The sequence below is a fragment of the Schistocerca gregaria genome, chromosome 5 (assembly GCF_023897955.1).
Source record: "Schistocerca gregaria isolate iqSchGreg1 chromosome 5, iqSchGreg1.2, whole genome shotgun sequence".
Taxonomy (NCBI): Eukaryota; Metazoa; Arthropoda; class Insecta; order Orthoptera; family Acrididae; genus Schistocerca; species Schistocerca gregaria.
The window spans coordinates 287,391,840-287,417,699 of record NC_064924.1 but is presented as its reverse complement, the minus strand read 5'-3'; the positions used below and the strand labels follow the sequence as shown (position 1 = coordinate 287,417,699).

General features: G+C 37.8%; 1 protein-coding gene across 13 annotated transcripts in view; it reads right to left on the bottom strand.

Annotated features, from left to right (window-relative positions):
• Positions 1 to 25,860, bottom strand: part of LOC126272639 (protein madd-4) — a 1,706,630-nt gene that overhangs the window by 140,102 nt on the left and 1,540,668 nt on the right. For all 13 annotated transcript variants that reach the window (XM_049975622.1, XM_049975626.1, XM_049975621.1 and 10 more), the window contains 2 exons: positions 20,400 to 20,539; positions 9,544 to 9,884 (listed from right to left, as the gene is read on the bottom strand). In XM_049975622.1, coding sequence (XP_049831579.1) covers positions 9,544 to 9,884; positions 20,400 to 20,539 — 481 coding nt within the window. The remainder of the gene's footprint in view (positions 1 to 9,543; positions 9,885 to 20,399; positions 20,540 to 25,860) is intronic.

The window sequence follows — 25,860 nt, the reverse complement described above, 5'->3', positions numbered from 1 at the left end:
CTAAGATCACAAGCCTCTCGTGGATGCTATTCATAACCCAGCTAAAGACTTTCTGCCAAGGAATTTCCACCACTGAATCTGGAAGAGCTCGCTTGACTTCAGGCCGAAGATGACGATATACAGTGATTAATTTCAGACAACGAGTCATCGCTCTTTGTCCAACCTCATATCCTACATGGGTTGATGATGCCAGTCCTTTGCGACATCTCTACGGGCACTCCCCGCCACCTGGTCCCTACTGCCCTTTGTCACAGGATCTTTACTGCTTTGCACGGGTTGGCTCACCCTGTAACGCAAATGATGACGAGACTTGTTACTGAGAACTTTGTCTGGCCTGGCGTAAAGCATGACTGCCGCACTTGGACCCATGCATGTGTACCATGCCAGCGTAGCAAGGTCGGCAGGAACACTCAACCTCCATTAGGCAAGTTTGATGTTCCAAGAGGGCACCTTCAGCATATCCACATCGACGGCGTTGGTCCCCTCCCCCCTTCTGAGGAGTACAGATACATCTTATTGATAATCGACCACATAACCCACTGGGTCAAGGTGGACCCTCTTGTTGACGTCATGGTTGAGACTATTGCTCGTTCTTTCGTCTCGGCACGGGTTGCTAGTTCGGCTGTCCCATCTCTCACGACTGACCAGGTGTGAGAAAGAAAACTGAGATATTTTAATTCCCCTCTTGTTTTGCCATTTGCCTTCTTAAATTCATTTTTTCATTTACTGGACTAATTATGATTGACATAAGTGAGTATAATCTGCATTTTCATAATAAAGAAAGGTTGGCCCTCAGTTTTAAAGAATATAGTACCAGATCAAATTTTGTGCTTAGTTTTATGTATGTAATTGATTTTATAATTTATTTTGACTATTACTAGTTATTATCTTTCATTATAGGGTGAAGTCAGTAATTGTTTTGTAACTTAAATTCTATTGTTGACATTTTAAAAAATTTAATTCTGCAATAACAGTAAACATTTGGAAGACAAAATGCTAGTAATCTTAAAGTATTTATTTGGCTCTATTCAAAAACATGTGAACAAAGCCAGCCCTTAATTAATTCCAAAGTAGTTAACAGTGTTGTCAGAAGTATTGTTTACGTAATGATGTATGTCAATTTCATCATTTAAACAAATAATTTGGCCTAAACCTTGTAATAGATAAAACTGTTGAAAGGAAGGAATTTTCCTATGTATTCAGTTAATTGAATGAGTTAAGTTTTAATTGTAATTTCTGTAAATTAAACTTTGAACAATGTGTAGTTTCAGTACCTATTATTGTGATGATATATCATAGGGCCTGATTTTTGGTCACGAGACAGTCAGTCCACGGCTAAGTTTCAGACGAGAAACCTGTGTTGGTTAGAACAACAACAATGCTTCAACTTACCTGTGGAACAAGTGTTAAACTATTAGGCTGTGTGTAAAACGAACGACAGTGTCTGTTCCATATGTACCTGATTATTCCGAAAGAACAGTGAATTATGTGGTTCTGCTTTCACTGCTCATAGATGTTCAATAGTAAACTATTGTAGCAGTATGTGGAGGTTCACCTGCTAAATATTAAGGAGGCTTATGGTAAGTTTAAACAATAGTGCAATGGCCATGTATTAAATGTGTATATGGGGGGTTGTGAAAAGTGACAGTAAAAGACAGTGAAACGTAACTGTGCATCAGTCGGATACATTATTTACCGCAGTCAGTGTCCAAATTACAAACCCCATTTTTCAGCCAGTGTAGTAATGCAGTACATTGACACCGAGGACAATAAATGAAGAAATAAAGTGGGCAGAACTGTGACACAGGGATGACAGTTTGAGCCCAATCTCTCTACATGACTGTATGAACTCTGCAGTGTTGCTAAATTCCACACCACGGCTTACCACCCGCAAATGAACGGCCTGGTTGAATGGTGGCATTGCACTATCAAGGCCATGCTTATGTGTTATGACAGCTTATGGTCTGAGGCCCTCCCTTGGGTCCTGCTGGGCATTTGCTCGGCCCATAAAGAAGACCTGAATGCATCGCTCTCTGAGATTCTCTATGGCGAACCCTTTCTTCTTCCAACAGAGTTCGTGGAGGGTCCACCGTCGGCTTATACTATGGATCTTCTGGCTCTGGTTGAATGGGTATGTGCACATGTTGCATGCCTCTACACTCCCCTTGCCACGCCCTCACTCCACCCTGCCTGTGTTCGTCCACAAGGATCTTGCATCATGTGAATTTGTGATGCTGTGTGACAACTCCATGCAAGCAGCCTTGCAACCACCTTATTTGGGCCCTCACAATGTGTTACGTCAGGGTGCAAACATGTTCATTATTCATCTACATGGATGACCACAGACTGTGTCTGTTAATAGCCTGAAACCAGTGTGGTCACTCTCCGACCTGCCTTCCAACGCTTCTGACCTGCCTCCCATCACTGTCAGTCTGCCTCCCGACACCACCAACCTGCCTTTGACTGACATCTCTCCGCCTACACAGCAGTTGACCACAAAGGACCCTTGCAGCACAGTTTCCAACGTACCTACTTCTCATGCTCGCTGCGCTGGCACGACGATTACAAATTTGAGTCATCAAGCTTCCCTCCGCCATGCTCAACACTACAGAAGGGGGGGGGGGGGGGGGGGGGGGGGGTGGAGGAGTCAGCTCCGTGGCACTGTAGTGTCTCTGGCACAGAGCACCCTATATTTGACTCTGACCTCTTTGAACTGCTTTTGTTCTATGTCTCAGTGCTTAATAAGTGTATATATGATACTTAGTGCAAGTTATTATTGACCACCCATAGGTGATAACCACAACTCTTTGGTAATTTCACTCTGTTCTAAAGGGAGCTTAATTATTCTGTTGTCACGTAGTAAAAACAGACTTCCTTATGTATTTCTGCATGGCATGAACAGTTACATACAGTATTACACTGTCAGTGCACGTTGGTTTCCGAAATATTCCAAATGTATTGGTGCCATTGTCATTTTGTATCACTGATGAATCTAAAAAATTGCTTGGCTAGTTCCACAGTAAAGCCAACATTTGGATGTACACTGTCAAATTCTGAAAGCATACTTTTGATTTCAGTAGTTGTACCATTAAAAGAACAACATTATCACCTTCCTACAGATCGTTATATAAAATCTTGTTAGTCATATTAGTATGTTTTTCAGAGAATTGGTTCTCTACATTATTTACATAAATATCTGCTAGTGTGCTAGCAATAAACTGCCCATGGCAACACCACCTGGTTGTGAATACATCTCAATTTGCAATTTAAAATACTTGAAAGACAATATCAATTGTAACAACTGAATAATTTCATCAGGTTTGGCTATTCCAATTTAATTCTGTTTGAGTAGGTTCTTTTTTATAACATCAATGATTTCTATTATCAGAGCATTACCACCTTTAAAGAACCACCACAATATACACTCAATAAACAGACCTCAGAAATAAATTTTTTCTCAATTGTTTTACTCTAATATATTATAAGTGTACATTTCTTTAGATGTGTCACCCTGTCATGATATACACAGTCCACTCAAAATTACAGTATGTAAAATGGTTGTCGTGATTGGCAACTGACTGATATCATTAACTGGTTGCTCTTTGATGTGCATGAATATTTCACTGTAAACTGTGCCCCATGTCAGTCAACCTGTATGTCAAAAATCTTGTAAGTAAACAAATGTCAACAAAATGAAAACTGTTGCGCATACTGTTAATCCCACACTACACTGTTCTCAATATGTTGTATTTCATTTTGTAGCTGCTTGGAAATGACCATAATGCTGAATTTACAATAATAACACAAAAACACTAACAGCTAAAAGCAACATGAGATCATTTAAAACAGCTACTTGTTATGCTCCCATGGCTCTGCAGCATTGGGGCAGTTAGAGAACCACTGCAGAGGTGCAACTTGATGTAACATTGCCGGACAAGGTCTGTGATGTTGGAGTCAATATTTGCCAAGACCAAATGTTGTCACGCCAAACTTTTCATCTGTGACATGCCTCAGTGGATGATGTTGGGGAGACACAGTACTTGCAGCTGAAGAGAATGTGGAATCAAGATGTGACAGTGGTACTCAAGTGAGATCCAGAACAGAAACCCTTGATTTACGTGTAGCAGTGGCTGCTATGGCCAGAAGAGAACAAATTTGGCTTAGACAAGTGTGTCCTTCCAGCCATGCTGTACAAAGCTGGCAAGTCAGTATAATTTGCCTTGGATAATTCATTTGCAAGAGGGAAATTCAAGTGTTCCAGGGATGAGAGGTCACCATTGCCGCATCTCAATCGATATGGGAATGAATACTATCTCAGTGAGGTGCAACAATGTGTGGTTCAACAAAGAGTTTCACAGTTTATTGTTTTTGAGTGCACACCAGTGCACCAGTCATTAATATGGAATCTAAAGATGTGATTGGACACGAACACTTTATCAGAAGAAGTGTTCAATAGAAAGCCAAGTAGTGTACTGACTTTTATGATTGTAAGACAGAGGAATTATGGCCAGTAATTCACTTGTAGGGAAAGCCATCCAACATTGAAGCATTCACGAAAGCTGAGGTTCTACTCAAGTCCTTTGGCATTATTTTGCTACTGCAATTGGATAATACCTTGCAACAATGGAAATAATAAATCTCAGTCCCTTATGCTTAATGAACTTCACCCAACTGATCAACAGCTAACACTAATGCAGAAAGAATTCATCACTGAAAAGGAGAAGAGCAACTGTCAAAGAAGTGTGCAAGCGAAGAGGAACTTCACAAATTGTGATTCCTACTTAGCTCCTGTAGGTTGGCAGCCCAATCCACATAAGATGGCTTTGTGTCCTTTTTTCACTGGAAAAATTCTAACCTGACGGCAATAACTGTTTTTTTGGTCAAATAATCTACTAGTAATATAAAAAAATATTATAAACTAAGGTATGCCTGGGTAGGCCCTAATTTTTGTATTATGTGATGAGTTCAGGAGAAACTTCCACATGGGAAAAATATATTAAAAACAAAGATTCCAAGACTTACCAAGCGGCAAAGAGCCGGTAGATAGGCACAATAAATAAAACGCACAAACACACACACAGAATTTCGAGCTTTCGCAACCGCTCCCGGGATTGGAATGACTCTTTACCCTCTCCCTTAAAACCCACATCCTTTCGTCTTTCCCTCTCCTTCCATCTTTCCTGAAGAAGCAACCGTCAATTGCGAAAGCTAGAAATTCTGTGTGTGTGTTTGTGTGTTTTATTTATTGTGCCTGTCTACCGGCACTTTCCCACTTGCAGTCATTGGCAGTAAGCATCCCACTCTTCATGTTGTTGTTTAAACTGTGGAAAAGCCATAGACATGAGTGACACAGGATTTGTTCCTGGTACATTCATTAATGCTTGCTTACAATACAGCTGTTGTTAGCTCCTGACAACTGTGTGTGGCTTATATAAGTACTAGTTACCAGTGGTCCATGGTTGAAAACTCTTGCCTACTTTCACAATTGTTCAAGGTCCAATTTTTACACTTGACAGTCATTGCCACTTTAGTGAAAGATGATAAACGCACATTATGAACAGGGGCTTGCCCAGTTTATTCACAACATGGGAGATATAGAAGATGCTCCTCAGAAAATGTACAGGCTGTCTTAAATTTACATTCCAAAGCAAAGCCCAGTCCATGCCTTAACAAAGTTAAGCCTATGTGCCTATGAGGAACCAAGTTCACAATATAAGCACTTTACCCAAGCTGATAGCATACTCGCAGTGCACTCCACAGATCATCTCACAACTGACTCAGACCCTCCCTGGACCAGTTTACATGAAGAATTCTTGTGTGGTATCACCAGAAATCACTCCTGATTACAAGCACTCTCCAGGTAGTTCATCACAGCAGTTGACAGTAATGATGCACCAGCTATTTGGTTTCATTAGTGACATCAGTTGATCCAGCTACATTACACATGAACCAAAGTCGGCCACCTGCTGTATCTATGTCTGAGCCTGTATGATTGTCCCATATCATATTGCCACAAATGTTTACATCCAGATACCTGTATGAGTTAAGTTGCTCTAGTCCAAGGTGACATTGGATAATGGGTGATGTCCTCTTTTGTGGCTGGTTCTTAAGAGTGGCTTGAGGGTAAAGCTATGTTTGGAATAAGTCAAATTGCAAAAGTAAAGAAAGATGTACTAGAGGTAGGGTGTCCATTTGTCCCGTTTTTCCTGGGACAGTCCCGTTTTATTACCAAAATGTCCTGCTGTCCTGAAAGTTTCTTTGGGAACGCTCAAATGTCCTGTTTTTTTTTTATGATTCTGCTTGGCTGGAGTATTTTACGCTACTGGTTGTCTGACTTGTTATTAACTGCGCAATTATTTACACTAGGAAGCGTGCGATGACTTTCAGCATACCCCAAACATGTACCAAACTGTTTAAAATAACAAGTAATTTGAAATGCACTATAGGTTATGAATAACAACGAAGATTCTTCTCTTCTAAATCAATCCACTGAATCCATCCTTTCAGTCCAGAGATACTCTGCACCACTGATACTTGCTCTCTGGCTTTCGTCCCCACACTGTTAATGTTATGAACTGTGCAATCACTGTTTCATTATGCCAAAATGAAAGTGTAATTTTAACAGCAATATAAAAAGTGAGTTTCCTTTTATCACTGGTAGTGGAGAAACCGTAAAATGTATGTTGTGCAGATTAAAATTTGCTGTTGGTCATGGTGGAAGGTATGACATTATGAATCACATTAAGACGAAGAAACATCGCATGAGTGATCAAACGAAAAGGGCAAATAAATGCGTGAGTGACTACTATGAAACTTAAAATCAGTAACAGAAATGGATAGGCTGTTGTCAGCACAAGAAGCTACGTTTGCACACCACGTTGCAATGCATAACCATAGCTTTAAGTCAATGGACTGTACTACAGCAGTTGTTAAAAAACTTTTCAATCCTAAATTCACATGTGCACACACAAAATGGAATGCAATCATTTCAAATGTTATTGCACCGTATGCAGCTCAGCAGGTTTTAAATGAACTGAAAAATGCTCGATTCATTTCTGTAATGATTGATACATCGAATCATCTGTATTTGAAGTTGGTTTCTCTCCTTTTCAGGTATTTTCACCCTGAAAATGGCATCATGGTGAAAGTGCTCGAATTGGTTAATTTAGCTGGAGAAACTTCAGATTATACTTCAGAATTATGTGCTGGAGGTTTCTAAAGAAATATGATCTTGAGAGAAAGGTGATTGCAGTTTCTGCACACCACACTAAGACCAATTTTGGTGGTAAGCAGAGGAAAGGAAAAAACAATTTGTTCTATAAACTACAACAGAACACAGTGAATAGTAGGTGTTGACTGTCCAGCACATGTGGTGGACAATTCCTTACAAACTGGCTCAGACTGCCATCGACTGCCAATTAATTGTAAACAAAATCTACCAGCATTTCCATATATATGCAATAAAGGTTGAATCTCTGAAGTCATTCTGTAAGTTTACTGAAACTGAATACAAAACTGTACTTGGGCACAGCAAGACAAGGTGGCTATCTCTGCTACCAGCATTGGAAAGAACAGTAGAGATATTTCCTGCTTTGAAATCATATTTCATTTCCCTTGGTAAGTGTCCTGTTATCCTTAAACAATTCTTTGATAACTCTCTGTCTATTGTTCTTCTACATTTTCTTGTTAGTCAGCTAAAACCTTTCTCCACAACAATTAAATGTATTGAGAAACAACAAATCACAACAGTGGAAGTTTATCAAGAAATAAACAAATTATTGGGCAAATTACAATGTAGGAAAATCTTTTTCGCACATCCTTTGTGCATGAGACTATAAGAAAGCTGGAAGAAGAGGGTGAAATTACTGTAGAACCATTTTATATTTATGCTGACATCTTCTATGACTTTCATTGAGTTTATTAAAGAACGGTTTTTAACATTCCTCACACTTTTAAAGCATTTGACTCGGTTAATACTGAAAAGGAGCAGCTACAGTGGAAGGATATTCAGGACTGTTGTGTTTTTGTTAAAAGTATTGTACCAAATTTCCTGTTGATGAAGGCAAACTGTTCGATGAATTTTCATGTGCACAGAACTTCATAAAAAGTGAAGAAGGAGACAAAGAAAGTGTTAGTGCAACATGGTGTAAAATATTTGCTTATTTCAAAAGTAAAACCATTAACATGAAAAACATGATTCCTTTGATGGAGTTTTGTCTGGCAATTCCTGGGTCAAATGCTGCTGTGGAACGTGTGTTTTCGTTAGTGAACTCTTTGTGGTCAGATGAAAAAAACAGAATGAAAGGTGAAACAGTGAGGGCCTTGCTCATTGTCAAAACACATTTTAATGGTGTATCGTGTACTGATTTTTATGACATAATTTCAAATGAAAATGCACTTCTTGATAAAGTACATAAAAGTGAAAAGTATGATGATAGTGTAGCAGAATAATTGTAAAAAGTGATTTGGGATCATCTGAGTGCATGTTCTAAAGGTAACCTTGTATGTGTATTAAATTTAGTCAATACAATATTTATGTCCCATTTTTTTCTTCATTGTCCCAGGTTTTTCTCTAATTTATTTTAAATGTCCCCTTTTTCAGTGAAAATGAAATGGACACCCTAAGTAGAGGTGATGTAACGCCTAGAGCAGCAGATGCACCAGTATAGACAACAAGCTGTAATACTTCCGGCTCCTTTAGGTTGTAGCACATGAGAAACACACAACAGAGAAAAAAGGTACTAAGAATAAGCTGGGTGGAAACAACAGGTCAATAAGACAAGAATTTACAAATTAAGAATGGGACAGAAAGACACGTGGTTAGAAAAAGATCATTGTTAATGTTACAGAAGTTGAATCTAAAGTGTAATACAATTCAGACCGTCATCTGTCTTACAGCATTTTCTCCTACTGAAAAAAATGCCTTGAAGGGCACCGAAACTAGGAGTTTACTTTTACAAATAACATTGAGAGCATTGACATTTATCCATTAAGTACATTTAACACAGTTTTAAGGTAAATATTAAAATAAGAGAAAAAAATTATTTGGTTATCTGAGATGAAAATGTAGGTAGAAGCTCTAAGCAATGATTAAGTTTATTGCCAATTTTGATTTCCCAATAATCAGTGCCATATATTCGTATGTGTGGCTCACAATTCATGAGCTTATTCAAGTTATCCTGTTTTATGTTTATTTATTCATTCATTCATTAGATGCCGTTAAGAAGGGCCACCTTTCAGGAATGTGGCAAAGTCATTACATTTTTCAACTTTCTTTACATTTTCTCCCCTACACAAAGTTATAAAAGACTGAGGCCAGTTTCTGTTCTTAAGCAGCTCCCTTGCGTTATGTTTTCCCCCAACTTTCTTTTATGTTTGAAGTTTTCATTTGTGATTTTATTGTTTAATTGAAAATATAATGCTGTAGCCAAAAATAGGTACTGATATTTCATCCATGAAAAACAAAATATTTAAATATTAAATATGTAACTAATTATTATTTAGAAAATTGGTACATTAAATTATATTTATGCCATTACTGACCTTAGACCAGGTACCAGTGTGCCACTTCACAGGACAGTCCACAATGTTGCAGTATTGTCTGTTAGGAGGAGGTGGTTGAGGACACATGCTATTTGGCACTATGATTGTATTACTTCCTCCTCTTGTGACCTCATGGATGCATGTTACTTCTCTTGTTCTTATACCAATGCCACATGGCTTAGAACAAGCTTGATACTCAGAATAATTCCATCGAGGAGGGCATGGAAATTCATTACATGTTCGATATAATGTTTCTGGCCTGCTTTCTTTATCACAGAAATATGGATTCACAGTTTTCTGTGTGCTTTCATGAACACATATTATAAATGACTCTTGCATACCTATTGAAAATAAAATGAAGATATGATATAATTAATGCAGAATTACATAAATATTTATCTGTTACTTAACATATATGTCCTAGTTGTGCTAAGACTATTTCTAAAAATGTTCTAATTTCATTAAAATGCGTCCAGTCATGAAAATGTGTGCAGAAGTCCAGTTTGCTTGATATAATCTTGACACCATGAAACCTTGGTTTGTAAAAATGTTCTTACTGGAAATAAGAACAACAGCCCTCTATTAAATGTCCTAGTTATTTGTCAGTGCACACAATTAAACTTCATTTAGTCCACTGATTCATGAGGAGTATGTATTTTGAATTTAATGTTATACAAGCACACGCACATGCCCTCACAAACACACACACACACACACACACACACACACACATACACACACACACTGTTCACTTTAATCTTTTAATATATGCATGAGGACAGATCACCACTCTTCAAATAGAAGATGCTGAGTGTCAAGTAGATAAGAAACAATGGTAACTAGTTGAGATTTAGGAATTTTTTTTTTCAGGTCACTTTGTGTGTGTGTGTGTGTGTGTGTGTGTGTGTGTGTGTGTGTGTGTGTGTGTGGTGTGTGTGTGTGTGTGTGTGTGTGTGTGTGTTAGTTCTCTCAAGAAGAGTTTTGCTTGAAAGTTCAACTGTTATCAATATTTTGTACATGCAAATCTGTTGCTCAGTGTTTCTCTTTACTTGATCTATCCTCATTTATATACTGTCCTGAACATTCCACTGACTTGACACTGTTTTTGCTTCCCAAGCTTTTATCATCTATACTCAACTTTATTTAAATATACCTACTCAGTATTGCAGAACTGTAAAATGTTGAGACTTCCTCATTAGATAAGAAAAATTATGAACGTAAAAATTTTCTGTAGTAGCTTTACAATTTCTCCTCCCTGGATGCAGCCAAAACATATTCATATAAGCTAATTTATATATTAACTGCTGGCAGTAATTAACTCATAACTACACTCCCTATTCAGACTGAAATTTGTAAATTCATGGGATAGTTTTCACCCTAAAAAAGGAAAACCATATGAAACTTATTTACTTCTACATTTCTCTAAGCTACTGTGAAACAATCACTAAAACAAAAGGTTTCTATTTATGAAAAATCAATCTGTATTAAAAAAGAAAACACAATCTTACTAAAAATTAAGGCTGTTACATCCTTTGAAACAGTGTTTTTGGAATGAACTTGAAAAACAAACAAAATCTATTTCAATAATGTGCAGAAACATGTTTCGAGATCAAATAATGATTGATGCAGTAAACTAGAAAGAGAAAAATAAACAATGACATTCAACAAAAATTGGCAGTAGGTACATGAATGAATCAACTTGTTGTTGTTGTTGTGGTCTTCAGTCCTGAGACTGGTTTGATGCAGCTCTCCATGCTACTCTATCCTGTGCAAGCTTCTTCATCTCCCAGTACTTACTGCAACCTACATCCTTCTGAATCTGCTTAGTGTATTCATCTCTTGGTCTCCCTCTACGATTTTTACCATCCACGCTGCCCTCCAATGCTAAATTTGTGATCCCTTGATGCCTCAGAACATGTCCTAACAACTGGTCCCTTTTTCTTGTCAACTTGTGCCACAAACTCCTCTTCTCCCCTATTTTGTTCAATATCTCCTCATTAGTTAGGTGATCTACCCATCCAATCTTCAGCAATCTTCTGTAGCACCACATTTTGAAAGCTTCTATTCTCTTCTTGTCCAAATTATTTATTGTACATGTTTCACTTCCATACATGGCTACACTCCATACAAATACTTTCAGAAACGACTTCCTGACACTTAAATCTATACTCAATGTTAACAAATTTTTCTTTTTCAGAAACGCTTTCCTTGCCATTGCCAGTCTATATTTTATATCCTCTCTACTTTGACCATCATCAGTTATTTTGCTCCCCAAATAACAAAACTTCTTTACTACTTTAAATGTCTCATTTCCTAATCTAATTCCCTCAGCATCACCCGACTTAATTCGACTACATTCCATTATCCTCGTTTTTCTTTTGTTGATGTTCATCTTATATTCTCCTTTCAAGACACTGTCCATTCGGTTCAACTGCTCTTCCAATTCCTTTGCTGTCTCTGACAGAATTACAATGTCATCGGTGAACCTCAAAGGTTTTATCTCTTCTCCATGGATTTTGATACCTACTCCAAATTATTCTGTTGTTTCCTTTACTGCTTGCTCAATATACAGATTGAATAAGATCGGGGATAGGCTACAACCCTCTCTCACTCCCTTCCCCACCACAGCTTCCCTTTCATGCCCCTCGACTCTTATAACTGCTATCTGGTTTCTGTACAAATTGTAAATAGCCTTTCGCTCCCTGTATTTTATCACTGCCACCTTTAGAATTTGAGAGAGAGTATCCCAGACAACATTGTCAAATGCTTTCTCTAGTCTAAGAATGCTAAAAACGTAGGTTTGCCTTTCCTTAATCTTTCTTCTAAGATAAGGTGTAAGGTCATTATTTCTTCAAGTGTTCCAACATTTCTGTGGAATCCAAACTGATATTCCCCGAGGTCGACTTCTATCAGTTTTTCCATTCGTCTGTAATGAATTCATGTTATTATTTTGCAGCTGTGACTTATTAAACTGATAGTCCTGCAATTTTCACATCTGTCAACACCTGCCATCTTTGGGATTGCAATTATTATATTCTTCTTGATGTCTGAGGGTATTTCGCCTGTCTCATACATCTTGCTCACCAGATGGTAGAGTTTCGCCTTGACTGGCTCTCCCAAGGCCGTCAGGATTTCTAATGGAATGTTGTCTACTCCTGGGGCCTTGTTTCGACTCAGGTCATTCAGTGCTCTGTCAAACTCTCCACGCAGTATTGTATCTCCCATTTCATCTTCATCTACATCCTCTTCCATTTCCATAACATTGTCCTCAAGTACATTGCCCTTGTATAGACCCTCTATATACTCCTTCCACCTTTCTGCTTTCCCTTTTTGCCTGTTTTTATTTACTGCATTTTTATATTTTCTCCTTTCATCAATTAAATTCAATATTTCTTCTGTTACCCAAGGGTTTCTACTAGTCCTCGTCTTTTTACCTATTTGATCCTCTGCTGCCTTCACTATTTCATCCCTCAAAGGTACCCATTCTTCTTCTACTGTATTCCTTTCCCCCATTCCTGTCAATTGTTCCCTTATGCTCTCCCTGAAACTCTGTACAACCTCTGGTTCTTTCAGTTTATCCAGGTTCCATCTCCATAAATTCCCACCTTTTTGCAGTTTCTTCAGTTTTAATCTACAATTCATAACCAATAGATTGTGGTCAGAGTCCACTTCTGCCCCTGGAAATGTCCTACAATTTAAAACCTGATTCCTAAATCTCTGTCTTACCATTATATAATCTATCTGATACCTTTTAGTATATCCAGGATTCTTCCATGTATACAACCTTCTTTCATGATTCTTGAACCAAGTGTTAGCTATGATTAAGTTATGCTCTGCGCAAAATTCTACCAGACGGCTTCCTCTTTCATTTCTTAGACCCAATCCCTATTCATCTACTATGTTTCCTTCTCTCCCTTTTCCAACAGACGAATTCCAATCACCCATGACTATTAAATTTTTGTCTCCCTTCACTACCTGAATAATTTATTTTATCTCATCATATATTTCATCAATTTATTTGTCATTTGCAGAGCTAGTTGGCATATAAACGTGAACTACTGTAGTAGGCATGGGCTTTGTGTCTATCTTGTCCACAATAATGCGTTCACTATGCTGTTTGTAGTAGCTTACCTGCACTCCTATTTTTTTATTCATTATTAAACCTACACCTGCATTACCCCTATTTGCTTTTGTATTTATCACCCTGTATTCAGCTGACCAAAAGTCTTGTTCCTCCTGTCACCGAACTTCACTAATTCCCACCATATCTAACTTTAACCTATCCACTTCCCTTTTTAAATTTTCTAACCTACCTGCCCAATTAAGGGATCTGACATTCCACGCTCCGATCCGTAGAATGCCAGTTTTCTTTCTGCTGATAACGCCGTCCTCTTGAGTAGTCCCCGCACCGAGATCCGAATGGGGGACTATTTTACCTCCGGAATATTTTACCCATGAGGACGCCATCATCATACAGTAAAGCTGCATGCCCTCGGGAAAAATTACGGCTGTAGTTTCCCCTTGCTTTCAGCCGTTCGCAGTACCAGAACAGCAAGGCCATTTTGGTTAGTGTTACAAGGCCAGATTAGTCAATCACCCAGACTGTTGCCCCAGCAACTACTGAAAAGGCTGCTGCCCCACTTCAGGAACCACACATTTGTCTGGCCTCTCAACAGATACCCCTCCATTGTGGTTGCACCAATGGTACGGCTATCTGTATCTTTGAGGCACGCAAGCCTCCCCACCAACGGCAAGGTCCATGGTTCATGGGGGGGATGACTTACCAAGTAGTAAATTAGTCTTAGCCTCTCAGTTTGGTCTACAAAATAGTACTCTTGGGGAAATGTGTAAGTGAACTTTATAATAAGTTTTCTGTGGGTTAAACATGTAGACCATCATTTTGGCATTAATTAGACGTTGCAAAAGTCTTCAGTTATGAAATCTATTAAATGTGGGTATAAATTCTTTAACATTATAATGGTAATGACAGTGATTTATTCTATCATCATATTCACTAGATCCAATTACACAGGAGAATCCTTAGGGACATAAAACAAGTCAAGGTGTACATGAATTAAGTGAAATAACTATTCCAGAACATTGCATTAATAACTAATTTTCTCTAAACTGACATATATCACTTGTGCTTACACAGACTAAACAAAATTATTATAAAGGTTGCTACTTTGCCCTAAACATGCGTAGAGAAAACAATGAAAAATCACTGAGATTTAATATGTACTTCTTTGGTCTGATTGGATCTTTCTTGCAGTTTATTGTGCAAGCAGATTAAAACTAAAAGCATTCAGATGCAGATCATAACATGCATGATGTGACAGAGTAGTTATCCTACCTCTATATTAACATGTTTCACAGAATGCTTTATTGGGGATTTATCACAATGATCAAGCAGTAACACAATCCTGAAACTAGTATGAGAAATATTCTTAGTGATGAGCCTTATGTTATTAGTACTTGTCTACTTGGGATTGCAGTCCAAATTGTTGCGTGTACCACCAATTATTATTAAATGATCTAATTTACCATGATATTTTCTCAGAAGCTTGTAACACAGGCAACAGCACTGAGTCTTGAATTTGGTTAAAACTAATAGCTGTAAAAAAAACACCTCTAGATCAGTTCCTACATCATGTGTCATTACTCCTACCTACCAATGACATCTTAACAGTCTTCTTGGGCTCTTCCTTATTAGTGTCAGGTTTCAAGTTATGCCCTAAACTACCAGGTAATTTATGAACTTTCTAAGTTGTTTGTATGCTTTTGTCCACACTCTTCAAAGCACTAACCACCTCTAAAACAGAGGTCTCTAACACATCCCTGTGCGGTAATGCTCAGCTTGGGGTAGATGGTTTAAAAACCCTGATGGTGGAAGGCCTTTTCATTGCCAGTATTTGGTTGACAATAGGATGAGAGGTATTGACATAAAATACCTGATAATGAAACTTTGTGCTAATGTCCTGAATTAAATTCTAAACATCCTGTTTGTGTGTAATGGAATGAGACCATGTGGCACTGTAGTTGGTGATCCATCTGTTGGCTGAGTATTTTAAGCTCAGTGCACCCCTTGTTACTATTACACTGGCCCTCTCTCTTCTCTTCTCATCACACAAAACAAAAAAGTTACCACACAATACACATAGCCATTACACTCTTCCATTAGTCACCTGTACTTAATGGTAAGACACGATTCTACAAAACATGAGAAACGGGCCCACTCTGCGCATACAAAGAACACCCAAAACTCTTTATGCTTAGGGAGCTGAACCTATCCTTTGGGGTACCCCAGTCAACACTTTTACACAGCTCTTTCTTTCTTTCAAATTTCTAAAACTATTACAACTCACAGCATCTCATCAGTCTTTGATCGCAACACAGTGATGCAACCTATAGTCAATAAGTAAAATAAGGAAAACACAATCACTCACCTATAGCGGATTGATGTGTGAAACAGAGTAAAATATAACAAGGAAACAGTATTCACACTATCTTTCGAGCACTAGCTCTTTTTCCAGCAATAATACACACACTCGCACACACAACCAGACAGACACCCAAACAAGAACCCCTATGACAACAACAGCCCTGTGAGGTTGTGTGTATAAATGTGTATACCACTGCTGGAGAAAGAGCTAGTGGTTGAAAGCTAGTGTGAATGCTGTTTTCTGTTACATGTTACTGTGCTCCATGCATCAATCTGCTATAGCTGATTGGTTGCCTTTCCATTATTTTACATATTGCTCCACCCAGGAAAAACCTATATCCAATGTGACATACTCAAGTTGGTGTAAATTAATTACTGACAGCTTCACTGGACTAGGCACAATAGCTTCATGCACATATCTCAACCAGTCATGCAACATGAGTCTGTAAATGTCTCTGTGATAAAGCCTGCTTCTATCACAGCTCCATAGATGGCTATTGTCTTCACCTCCAGCCATTTGCACTTCACAATTGAAAGGTGGTAGTTGGGTTGTTTTGGGGGGAGGAGACCAGACGGCGAGGTCATCAGTCTCATCAGATTAGGGAAGGAAGTCGGCCATGCCCTTTCGAAGCCTAGAGCGCTTTAGGGAAATCACAGAAAATCTAAATCAGAATGGCCAGACACGGGATTGAACTGTTGGCCTCCCGAATACGAGTCCAGTGTGCTAGCCACTGCGCCACCTCCCTCGGTCGAAAGGTGGCAACAGTGCTACTAGCTATCAGGGATCTTCTTATGACAATTTGACTGTAGTCTTATAATATTATGAAAAGGATAGTTGCTACTCACCATATAGATGTTGAGTCGCAGACATGCCCAATGAAAAGACTGTCCCAAAATAAGCTTTTGGCCAACAAGGCCTTTGTTAAAAATACACACACACACACGCACATACACACGCACGCACGCGCACACACACACACACACACACACACACACACACACACACACACACACACACACACACACACACAACTCACACACTCACGACCACAGTCTCTAGCAGCTGAAGCAAGACAACAAACAGTAGCTCAAGGTGGAAGAGGCAACCAGATAGGGTAAGGAAGAGACTGGGGTGAAGAGGAGGGGGGATAGCAGGGTAAGAGTGGTGGATGATAAAGTGCTCCTGTGGAGCATGCAGGGACAGTGTTGAGAGAGGGTAGGACAGCTAAATGCAGCCGGGAGGTTAGACGGAGAGGGGGAGGGGAGAAGCAGGAAAGGAGGGAAGTAAAAATACTGAGTGTGTTGATCCACCAATGCACCCAGTCGTTTGACTTTTCTCCTTCCCCCCACACCCCCCTTTACCACGCCCTCTGTCTAACCTCCCAACTGCATGTAGCTGTCCTACCCTCTTTCCACCTCATTCCTGCATGCTCCTGCAGCAGCACTTTACTGTCTCCCACCCTTACCCCATTATCTCTCCCCCTCTCCACCCCAGCCCCTTCCTTACCCCTACCTGATTGCCTCTCCTATCGTGTACTGCTGCTCGTAGTCTGACTGCAGCTGCCTAAGACAGCGGTCATGAGTGTGTGAGTTGAATTTGCATGAGAATTTGTGTCCAGAATGGGATTTTCATTCTGCAGTGGAGTTTGCACTGATATGAAACTTCCTGGCAGTTTAAAACTGTGTGGCGGACTTAGACTAGAACTCGGGACCTTTGCCTATCGCAGGTAAGTGCTCTACCATCTGAGCTACCCTTGCACGACTTACGATCTGTCCTCACAGCTGTTGTTTATTTTTGACAATGGCGTTGTTGGGTGAAAGCTTATTGTGTGACAGACTTTTTATTGTGCTTATATGGCGACTCAGCATCTCTGCTATATGGTGAGTAGCAACTGTCCGTTTTATAATACTGATACATTCCATCCTGGATATTCGATTGTTTGACTATAGTCTTAATATTATTAATGTGAACTACCACTCACATCAGTGAAACTGCTAAATTTGGCTGAAAGGTTCAAACATAGATGCTTATTTAATAGTCTTGTGTTGCCTGAGCGACAATCACTGCACCAGCAAATAGGAGCAGCATTTGCCTTCATGCAGGTTGTGGCACACCGTTCAAATTTTAAAAAGCTTGACATTATTCACAGTAGCTTCTTTTCCTTATCACCTCTGAAACAGTTTGTACTCTTTTTGATTCTTTAGGTAAAAAATTGAATGAGTTTCTAACTTTGCAAGTTTAGTGAAGGATAAAGAACTAAATCTACATTTTTGCTAAAACAGTTAATACAAGAGACTTACTGTGATATAAGTATATAATCTGAAGCATTTTATGACTAGATACTTGAGAAATGAGGGTTATTTGAAAAAAAAATAGTAAAAATAGTTTATGGAGGGTAATGGTAAAGCAGTTCAAGTGAGTTGCTGTAAACAGTGTGATTAAGACTAGATGTTAAAACGTAACATTTACTGTTGTAGAGACAAATGCTGAGTTTGCTCACAACTGTTACATAAATATAGTCAGTCTCTAATGACCATGCTGTCGATGAGCTGCTAAACCTAATCTTCCATCCTTCTACAGATATACAAAATCAATTGTAATAGTTTTTCAGTGAAAGTGTATACCCTCAGTTACACACAATTAATATTTTTCATAGGATATCATATTCACTGTTGACTGTAGAAATCATTTTTTTCACAACTTCAGTTTCAGGCTTTGGACCATTTTCAAGTGGAACTGCAAAAGAGTTTGCATCAGCACATCTCAGACTTTAAAATCCTCAGACATGTATAACATCTGGAATGTGCTGAAGAAAAATTTTTTACATTACCCCTTGAAAATGGTCCAAAGGCTGAATTGCAATTGTTAAATAAATAATTTCTATAGTCAAGGGCGAATTTGATGTCCTTTTAAAAATTCTACATGCTTGTGAACTGCGAGCACAAGAAGAAAACCAGACTTAATAATTGCAGCAATATGTTAGTAAATAGCTTTTCCAGCTCTCAGTTGTTGCTGTTTTCTCTCTTCATTTCCACTCTTTCTTTGCTAAGGTAGAAGAATGCCAACATTTCTGTGGCCACAAACGTACCAAAATTAACTTTTTTCTTAAAATGTATACAGAGCAGTATCTAAATTATTAATTTAGCTGCTTTTAGCACAACTTCAAATATGAGATGATATTTCTAGTGACAACAAAGGAAGGAAGATTAGGATTTAAGATTCCATCAATGGTGAGGTCATTAGAGATAAAGCACAAGCTTCAAATCCAATCTCATCAAACATAGTGTAGGGCTATTTTTGACATCCAAGGTATTTGAAATCCCTCCTGAGAGTCCATCGCTTCTCCCAAATAAATTGTCTTAAACAGTATGACAGCTTCCTTGGTCTTTCAACTTAGTGTCATCACACATCTCACTCAAAATCACAGTATCACTTGCTAAACCCTAATTGCCACAGTTACCGAGATACAGAGCATCTGTGTCCTCTACTAACAAACAGATCCTATAACATGGAACAGGATATTTGTGGTATTGTTGGGCCACACCACACATTTCCCAATTATTGCTAGTTCAGGTTTGCTTTCCTTGCACCAATGAAGCTTCATTCAGGCCTTAAGCCATATTAACTCTCCTGGAAATGTTTTATTTAGGCAGTTCCCCTCAGATAGTTTCAATAAATACTGCATTCTCTAATAGAGTATTAGGTGCAGAGTCATGTTCAAAGCAGTGGTAACTGTAGTATCCAAGCTTTACAAAGACAGTGATGTATCAATAGAGCAGGAAAGCGAGATAACTTCTGCTAGTCTGAAACATGGCACTCTGTCACACCATACTAAATGACTGCTACCAATGCTCCTCATGCCCAGTGAGTGCTGGGCTTTATTTTAGTGGGCAATGCTTTGAGTTTAATGTTGCAAGCTAGCTCAGCAGCATCAAAGGTCTTTTACATATTTATTGAACTTCAGCTAAGAATTCAGACTGCAAGTGATGTTACCTACTTGGACTTAAGTATGTGCTTAGCTTGGCAGATTTGTTCTTTTACTGTCACCTTTTCCATGACAGTCTATATTCACTGACCAGCTTACTACTGCCTTTAATCTGTTGCATAACCTGGGATTTCTGTTAGCTTAACTGTATTTCATTTTACATTACATTATTAGTCACATAGAGCTGCTATCCAGTTTTGACTTCTCTTTCACTACTTCTCGCACAGATACCATCATCTTTTTTTTTACTATTATGAACAACTTCCCTCCATTTTTGACATTCTTCCTTTAGCTATTCCACCCCATAAGAAATAATTTTTGATTCTAAAGGGGCAATATTCAGCACCGATCATTTGTCTACAGCAGCTGGTAGCTTTTGGTTTGAATTCATAGTAAAACCTTATAATCAGCAATTTAAGATATCATACCTCCCAAGCAAGATGCACTGCATGGCTTGTAGCCCATTGACTTCCATATGTATGGCCCAGGAGAAGTTCTTGCTATTTTCATATCAAATGATGGTTCCTCATGGACAGCCTGGTAACTTTGAGTGCCATCAGAATCCATACTGAAAAAGAATTGACAGTACTGTACACCATACTCATTTTATTATACTTGCGCACTAAAAAGTTAAAATTAAAAATAAGAAAGAAGAGTTTTGGACGACTTACACCTTTTATAAAACCTATTTGGAATGTAATATGTTAAAGAGATGGTGAAAAGAAATATACAACTTTTATGTGTATCAAATCAAGTAAGGTACGAAATTCTGATAAAATCTTGATGAAGTAAAAGACCTGATAATGAAATAATTGCCAATATCTACGACTTGGACATTCACACAAAATGAAACAGAATGTATTTGGTAATCAAGCAAATGAGGAGCCAGGAAGCCATTTTTAAATTGGAGCAACATGTGTTACTTTCCTCCACTGCATGTTACTTTTCTTCAGCCTTCTTTTATACATGTAACAACATTTAGGAATCTTGATAGCTTTTCATGTTTTCTTTGTAATGTTATATGCCTTCATTATTAACTCTACAGCGGCTTTGCAGTAGGCGTTGTCATTAATAGTAAATTGAATCTCCTGCAGATAGTTATTCTTTTCCTCCCAATATTTTGGTTTCTCAACAAAAAGGAAAAATCTTAGATCTGTAGTTGATTTATCTCTCAAATATCTGAGAAAAAGTAGGCCATACAGGAGTAATAATTAAAAAGAAAATTTCAGAAACACTAAATCATCATTTCAATGCATATTAACATTTTATGTGCAATGTAGGATTACATTTTATAAAACACTTCTAATTCACTGAAATCTATGCTGTCATGCAGCAGAATGTGAAAACAGTGTTTGTGTAAAGAAAGGCCCTGTTTCTGAATCAAAAATCCTTATCACCAGTTTCATAGTTTGTACACAGAAGTATATATATATATATATATATATATATATATATATATATATATATATATATATATATATATATATATATATATATATTAAAAATAAAGATTCCAAGACTTACCAAGCGGGAAAGCGCCGGCAGACAGGCACATGAACAAAACACACAAACACACACACAGAATTACAAGCTTTCGCAACTGGCAGTTGCTTCGTCAGGAAGGAAGGAAGGAGAGGGAAAAATGAAAGGGTGTGGGTTTTAAGGGAGAGGGTAAGGAGTCATTCCAATCCCGGGAGCGGAAAGACTTCCCTTAGGGGAAAAAAAGGACAGGTATACACTCGCACACACACACACACACATATCCATCCGCACATACACAGACACAAGCAGACATATTTAAAAAGCTTTTTAAATATGTCTGCTTGTGTCTGTGTATGTGCGGATGGATATGTGTGTGTGTGTGTGTGTGCGAGTGTATACCTGTCCTTTTTTTCCCCTAAGGGAAGTCTTTCCGCTCCCGGGATTGGAATGACTCCTTACCCTCTCCCTTAAAACCCACACCCTTTCATTTTTCCCTCTCCTTCCTTCCTTCCTGACGAAGCAACTGCCAGTTGCGAAAGCTTGTAATTCTGTGTGTGTGTTTGTGTGTTTTGTTCATGTGCCTGTCTGCCGGCGCTTTCCCGCTTGGTAAGTCTTGGAATCTTTATTTTTAATATATTTTTCCCATGTGGAAGTTTCTTTCTGTTTTATATATATATATATATATATATATATATATATATATATATATATATATATATATATATATCTTTGTTTTTCATTCTATACTTAGTTCATTATACTAACAGAAATAAAAATATGAAAGTAGCACCCTAAGATAGAGAGGAGCACAGTAACCTGTCTACCAAATAAATATGTTGGATGACTGACTCCCAAATAATTACAGAGTGCATACATGAATGTGCAAGTTTCGCAGCAGAATATTCTAAAATGCTGAATATATTTTGTTATTTAAGTTAAAATATACCAAGTTTCCAACAAGCTATATTCTTATTGTGTGATAAAAAAAAAAATGTAATTAATCGTGTATGGCTCTGCCCAGTGCTTCTGAATTTGCAAAGCGGTGAATGTCTTAAGGAAAAATGGAGCATTATGGGATAAGCACTACACTCCATACAGAAGGAGTTGATCCCTGATGGCTGGCAGCTTTCAGTCATGAATTTCAAAAGGCCGCTGTCAGAACTGTCTTGACAGTCACCTACAAGTGTAGAAACACTATGATTGACATGGAAACATGAATGAAATTTCATTACAAGACAGTTTATGGGAGACATGTGACTCAGGTGCATCTAGCCCACTTTAACTGGTAGGTACCTATTTTCACCATACAGGCTATAGTGACATCATTGTTATCATCACTAGTAGATGAGGACAACTGTGTGAGGCATTCAGCACTCACATCACTTTATGATGGCAGAATATAACTAACTTAGATATGCCAAAAGCTTGTGGTCTTTAAATCATCTGACACATCTGGAAGCTCAGTTATATTTTAACTAAAATATATTTCTGTGGCAATGTATTAGTAGGTATTTTTCTTGTGCTCAAATTCGTCAAGTCTTAGGAAAATATGAAGACAGAAGGAAGCACAGCAACAGATATCACTGTTTTCATTAATGTAAATGTGAAAAACTCTGTATTGTCTACTGTCAAATTCAAATAATGATAATACAAAGAAGCATGTACCAAAATAAAACTGAGATGTTAGATATACCCATATCTCCAATTTAAGAGATTTCCGATGGTATTAAATGACCAGATGTCTTAACATAAAATAAGGTATAAATTCAACATATTATCATTATGCAGTCCATTATCAGTTCGGTATAGTCAGTGCAAACGTACAAACTATGTAACAAAAGCAGTAAATACATAATACACTGCCACAACAATCTATAGTCCCTCAAGCTACAAAATTAGGTTGTTTTTTACATGATCATAATGCAACAAGATTTTTGTAATGGCTTTCATCCTGCACAGTTACAAATAAATTCTCATTTTTCTTCATTATAAGGAGCAAACATGCATATAAAAATGTTAGCTATAATGGAGTAGAGTTATACAAACATTAGAAACTGTATTGGTACATTTCTCATATTTTCAGAAATTGTGAAAGCAGTTTTTGAATTACAAATGAGATTAATCTCTACAAACCAATTCAAAATAATTTGCAGCCATAGATTACCCATGCATACATGAATTCTCCAGATGTTATAAGCAGCTTGAATTGAAGACAGAAAAACATTTTTACTTCAAAAACTGAAAAGAAAAGAAAGAGAAATTCACTCTAGAAAATATAATACAGAAATGATATGGCTGACCACTAAACTGAGAAAAGAAATTGTTATATGCCAAAAAAATATATGTTTCAACAAGGTCCCATGATGTCCATTCACATGGCAACAGGAATAACAAATCACTATATGACAAGAAAATAGCTCAGAGAGCTTTAGAGGGGAGAAGGTAGAGTTTGGGGGAAAGGAATTAAATTGAAGACATGAAAAAGGAGTGTGTGAAAAAAAAAAGACGGAGTAAAAGTGCTTAACAGAGACACATGCACGCATGTGCTTGCACACAAACACAGGTGCCTCCCTGCTCCTGCTCTGTGTGTGTGTGTGTGTGTGTGTGTCTGTGTGTGTGTGTGTGAGAGAGAGAGAGAGAGAGAGAGAGAGAGAGAGAGAGAGAGAGAGAGAGAGAGAGAGAGAGAGAGAGAGGGGGGGGGGGGGGGGGAGGGGGGGGGGGAGGGGGGGGAGGGGGAGGGAGGAAGGGTGGGAGGGAGGGGGAGGGAGAGCTTTTGATGACAATACCAACTGTAGCAATGAATAAAGAAGTAAAAAAGCTGTAAGCTATATATGTTTCCTCTCTCATTCGTTTGCCTTTAGTCTCTTCAGTCTGTTTATGTCTTGTTTTTACTCTTATGATTTATCTTTTACTTTTTTTTTCCACTGCGCTATGAATCTGATTAATCTTGTCTTCCAATATATTGTAATTCCTGGTAGATAATGTACTAACTGATAAATGAAAATCTGCAGCTACTGCAAAAATGTTAGAATATCTTACATAATGCAAAAAAATATTCAGAACATTTTGACACAGAAGCAATACAACTAGTAATTAAAGTGGAAAATGAAAACAGGTACAAACTGATAAAACACAAACAAGTATGCTAAACTTAGGTGAAGTTATCAAGTATTACACAAGAGACTTCATGAACATTCTTTGCTCTGGATCTGGATATTAAACAATGCAAAAGCAGTGATCTTCTCTTAATCTCCAAGAGATTTTTTTTTATGGAATAATGCTTAATACTTAATTTAAAAATGAAACATGAGTCAGTAGTCCTTGCAAAAGTATTAAAATATGTATTTCAATGAACATGCAGAGAATACAAATTACACAGTACTGGCACATATCCTAGTAATAATAGTCATTACAATAGCCTTTGGTGTCACAAAAGCTTGTAAATGTAATCAGTGCACATATCATCATCTACTGAATCATGCAGAATTAGACAGAAGGGTCAAAATGATTCCATATGATGCATTATCTTTGTTCTCGAAAACAGATGAGTCATTAAAAAGATAATTTAATTACAAATATAATAATATCAATAATTATTTAGTTTTTGATTGACAAAATTTCATTGCTTTTGAAATGTAGGATGAAATTCAGTTTACTATTTAAGAGATAACATGAAATTTATTTTTGCACTACCACTGAAAAATTACTGGTTTACAGATATGAGTATTGAATCTTAACCACAAGAAAAGACTGGTATGCAAAGATAATATGTACTGTAATAATATCTCTCATTTTGGAAGGTGAACACAGCAAGATATTGCCTTCTTATGGCATAGGAACGAACCACTTGTAGCGAGATATGTAGTCTAAAATAACATTTTAACCATAAGGGCACTTGATATTTTCTGATACACATATTGATCATAAAGTATAAAATATGGGACTGCTTGGAGAAACAGAATGCTACAAATTTCTAATTATGAACATTCAGGTGCTGTGTACAATAACTATGTGAATAGTGCACAAATAGGAGATGAATGGTCAAAGTGATATCGAATTAAGAGCAGTATACAGCTGGGAGGTTCCCTTCTCCCATTACTCTATAATCATCAATACTATAATGAATGACTGCAAGGAATTGGAAAATGAAGACCTAAATGTTCTTATATGTGTTGAGAACTGTCATATCAGATAAGCTCAGCATGAATGTATGGAAGAAACTGGATATGTGAAAAGTGATGGTAGTGCAAATCCTGAGGTTCTGCATAGAGTAATCAAAAGATCCAAATTCTTCAATCTAATACAAAGATATATCTGTGGTAGGGAGGTTCCCATGAAAAACCAAACAGACCATGTTCAAAACTTTCCTTCTGCCCATCACTGATTATTGTCTGGAGAGCTGTGTAA